General features: G+C 27.4%; 1 protein-coding gene across 1 annotated transcript; it reads right to left on the minus strand.

Moving 5' to 3' along the window:
- Positions 1-2234: 2234 nt before the first annotated feature.
- Positions 2235-4316, minus strand: LOC131647611 (gibberellin 20 oxidase 1-like). The gene is made up of 3 exons (XM_058917484.1): positions 3645-4316; positions 3044-3365; positions 2235-2748 (listed from the first exon to the last, which is right to left on the minus strand). Exons 1-3 carry the CDS (start codon positions 4208-4210, stop codon positions 2485-2487), a joined length of 1152 nt encoding a protein of 383 aa, XP_058773467.1. The 5' UTR covers positions 4211-4316; the 3' UTR covers positions 2235-2484.
- Between the last annotated feature and the right edge of the window lie 304 nt (positions 4317-4620).

Raw genomic sequence — 4620 nt, forward strand, 5'->3', positions numbered from 1 at the left:
AAGAAAACAAAAGATTAAAATAAATAAAGAAGGGAGAGCTAGCTAGGAAACAAGAATAATACAGATAGGTTAGTGAAGGAGGTATCTGTGACAGAAATCCTAAGATATGTCGTTTTTCAAGAGAGCATAGTTGTGTTGAATGTATACAAATGTTTATTGTCATTTTGTGTTTATTTTACTTAGCAAAATAATAGCCATAGAAATGAATTAATATTAGTAGAATAATGCATGAATTTGGATTAGAAACAATGCCAAAAGAACAAACAACAGATGGTTTCCACGTGATGCGGGCCTTTTGGAAGAGAGTACAAGAATGGGACTGTCATTGTCCTTACTTGTGGCGGCTGTGCCTTTCAAATCTCTTTTTCTTATTCATTTCTCAAGGGCTTACTTGTAGTTTCACTTTTTATTTATTTATTTAGAATTTGCAGGATGATAATATTCTTTTTTTCTAATATGTCAAAATATTTGATTTAATATTTGTGTTGGGAACTTGAACTTCTTAGTGTAAATCAAACTGACAAATTTTGTTAACTAGATTTAAAGAAGCTATAGATAATAATTTTTTTCTTTATGTGCTTGATGATATCTTGTAGTCATATAAAATATTTTTACATTTGAAGTTTTGATAATTGTTTGATCATGATTGGACAATTCAAATTTAAAAGTGTTATTTTAATTAAACAATTTAATAAATTTCAAATTTATGAATAGGTGAACATACAGACTCAAATAGATCATATGTCGTCTATGTGACTATTAGGATAAAGAGCCTAGAGCTTGCGAGATGAAATCATAACTTTTATTATATAAAATTTAGTTTGAAAGTTGGATGGAAAATTTAAACTATGACCTGAGAGATGTATTAACTCCAGAGTTTACAAGATTTAAATTTGTTAGAATGTTCTGACCGATCGATAAAGTAATAAAAAAATCTAATTTTAACGATTTTTACAAAATATTAAAAAATACTCATATGATGTTGCAAATGGAAAAATATAAATCCAAATTATGATAATTTATTAAAAAATATTAAAAATTAATCATCGAAAAATTCAATAAATTGTGTGATATAAGACGAGTCTTCAACAACTGATCAAACTGCGTCGACAAATTTTTAATTTCAATTATTGTTTTGTTTTATGTATTTTTATTTTATTCCTAGAGATTAAAATATGATGAGAAGAATGTTGCAGCATCACAAGACAAATGAGGGAAGGATTGTGGTAAGTATTCTCTTGTATAATAATTACAAATCCCTCCAAATTTCCAGATATAAAAATTCAGAACAACAAAACCAAGAAACAAGTGCTTTCAATTGATGAATAAATTTACATAAATTACAAAAGAGATCACTGCCACTCCTCCATGGATTTTAGCTTCCTATTCTTCAGAATCATTCAAATTGTGGGACCATTTGTTTTATTTGATGTATTTATTTGCTGTATTTTAACTTTACCCTCAAATAGTTCCAATATCCTCTAGATAAAGAAAAAAACTATTGATTGATGCATGAGGGTTGTGACTAAGCATCATTTAGCAACATAATATTATTTAAATTAATTTAATTGGTGATTAGGATTCATTAGGTGTTAAACTTAATTTTCTTCAGATGAGTCAAATAATTGAACCTTTTAAAAATAAATAAAACAAAATAAACAGAATCCTAGGAATTCGAAACATGGTGTAGATGTTCTAACATTTGGAATCTCAGTTCTTATATTATTTGTGAATGATTACTTTGGATGTTTTTCATATAATATTTTACATATTATAATTAAATATTATTAAAATTAAATTTAGATGGATGAAATATGGTTAAATGCAGTGGTGGTATAAGATGAATTATAATAAATAAAATATTATTTAAATTAGTTAAATATACATCTCATAGTCTCATACCACTAATTTGCTTCCTTTCCAATTTAGTTTAAGTGAAAAAATTGTATTGGCTCAATTATAAAATAGTTAAGTAATAGAATTGAATCTTTATTTTTTTTCATTTTATTTTGTCCGATTTCTTTCACTTCATTTTATTATATTCCATATATTTTAAAATATTCAGAATTAAAATTTTTTATAAGTTGATTTTAATAATGTGACATGAAGTTTATATTCCTGTGTTAAGAGTTTGATCATGTAATTTCTTTAATTAATAATAATTTATCTCTTTTTAAATATAAACAAATTTAATATAATATACCAAATAATATGTTGTTAAATGAAAGAGCTAATAATGCAAAGTTAATAGCCTTCTCTATATAATAATCCAAAAATTAAAATTACAAAATTAGCTTGAAATTTTTTCTTATTGATGCCTCATAATTCAATCATGATTCATGACCCTAATTCTTCATTACTCTTCTTCACTAATATGTACCTCATGAATTACACAAGTGTACTTTCACATGATTGGCCACTTTTTCACTAGGGTTATCAATGGGTCTAATAATTTGTTTCTGATTCATGTGGTTGAAATTTGAGCTAATTTTGTTTTTGTTGAATCCATTTGGTGAATGCTTCTAGTGTCCTCATATCAGCTCTATAATGTTTTTGAGTAAACTCAAGAAGCATTGGCCATGTAAAATCTGGATAGATCCTTGGTGTCAAATCACTCACCAATTCACTTGGTGGACTAACCACTTTATCACCTTTTGGACACAAAAAGAAAGCTAGAGATTTTCTTGTTGTCTTGTTGTTCACCACTGCCCTATGTAAACAACTCTTGTACCTTCCATTTGAAAGAGCCTACACAAAATACATAGTGAAAAAAATAATCAATAACACCATACAAAAAAGAATATTTTATAAACTCGATAATTTATATTAGTCGGCAATTTCAGAGCGTATGTTCGAATCCGCGATATTTTACTTATTTATTTTTAAGTGAAATATTTATTTATTAAAAAAATTTATTATTAAAAATTATATTCCCAAAAAGTTAGTCAAAATAACTTCTCAATTCTTAAAATTTTATTCTTTTTAAATAATAAATTTTATTTTAAATAAATGATAGAAAAGAAAGAGAAGTTAACAAACATACCATGAAGGTGTCACCAATATTGACAACAAAAGCATTGAAATTTGGCCTAATGGAATGCCACTCATTATCAACAAAAACTTGCAAGCCACCAACTTGATCTTGGTGAAGAATAGTTAAAGATGTTGGATCACAATGAGGTCCAGTTCCTAAAGTGAGATCAGGTTTTTGACATGGAGGGTAATAATTAAGTCTCATAATTGATTTATTCTCTTCAAAAAAATCTCTAAAACATTCTTTTCCAACTCCAAGACTCATTCCAAGTAGCTCCATTATCCCTAATGAAAGTTTGCTCATTGCTTCACAATATTCTTGGTAAACCTCCCTATTTATTAACCAAAAATAAACATAATTTAGTATATAACATAAATGAAATATATCTATTACAAAAATATATCTGAATAAAGTTTATACAGAAGACAAACGGACAATAAGATGCGCCGTTATTTTTTGTTTTAAATTATTTTGTTATTAGTTATGCAGAAACATTTGACTGCAGAGTCATCATTATAATTTACGACATCATATTTTTTTACTTTTAAGAATTAAAATTCATCGGCTAAATTATTAGATTAAAATAAAAGAGATTAAAATTTTTGCTTACCCAAATTGTTGAAAATCTTCCCCTAATGTGTTGGAAAGGTAATCTTTAACAATCTTGGATGAGTTTTTCTCATCTGAAAATTGAAAAGAAAGTGTTTCTTTCCATGGAAGTTTTGAGGAGAATCTTCCTGTAAAACTACTAGCATAACCACAATGTTCCCCTGTTTTTCTCTGACACCTCTGTTTCTGAGACAGAGGAACCTCAAAGAAATCATTCATGTAACTATGAGCATGTTCAATCAACTTTGCATCAATTCCATGATTAACAACAAGAAAAAACCCATGCTTTTCACATGCTTCACCAATGGTTCTAGAAGCTTCCATTGCAGCAAAAGGGTCACCAGATAAGAAATTTTTCAAATCAATGAGTGGAACATCAAGCTCTGGCACATTCATGCATGGCTTTTCATCATCTGGCCAAATGAATTGTTTTGGAAGGTTGAGTTGGTGCCTTAGAAATGAAGCATCAAAAACTAATGATGATGATTCTTCATTTTCATTTTTATCATTGCTTTGTTTTGGTGGTTGAGTCATGAGTTTTGCACTTGTTATGCATTCTATAGCCATTGCCTTAACAATGATAATAGTAACAAAAATAATGAAAAGCAGAGGAAAACAGAGTGAGAGAGGGGATGAAAGAAAAGCAAAGGCTAGTTATTGGTACAATGAGAGAAAAACTTGTATTATATATAGGCATAAAAAAAATTCTATTTCTCTCCAACATGGAGGAAATGTTATTGAATCATTCACATACAAACAAAAGCACAAAGGTGTAATTCTTTAAATGGAAAAGAAATATTTAAAAAATGTATTAATTAAAAAAATCTTAAAAGAATTGGATAGAAAATTATATTTATATTACTTAACTTGCTAAAAGACAAAAATAAAATAAAAACATATTTTGAGGAAAGATAACCTTTCGAGAAAGAGAAAAAAAAAAGTTTATCTTTTTTTAAAGAGTATTTTTTAAAGAGTAT

This window comes from Vicia villosa, linkage group LG2 (genome assembly GCF_029867415.1).
Source record: "Vicia villosa cultivar HV-30 ecotype Madison, WI linkage group LG2, Vvil1.0, whole genome shotgun sequence".
Classification (NCBI taxonomy): domain Eukaryota; kingdom Viridiplantae; phylum Streptophyta; class Magnoliopsida; order Fabales; family Fabaceae; genus Vicia; species Vicia villosa.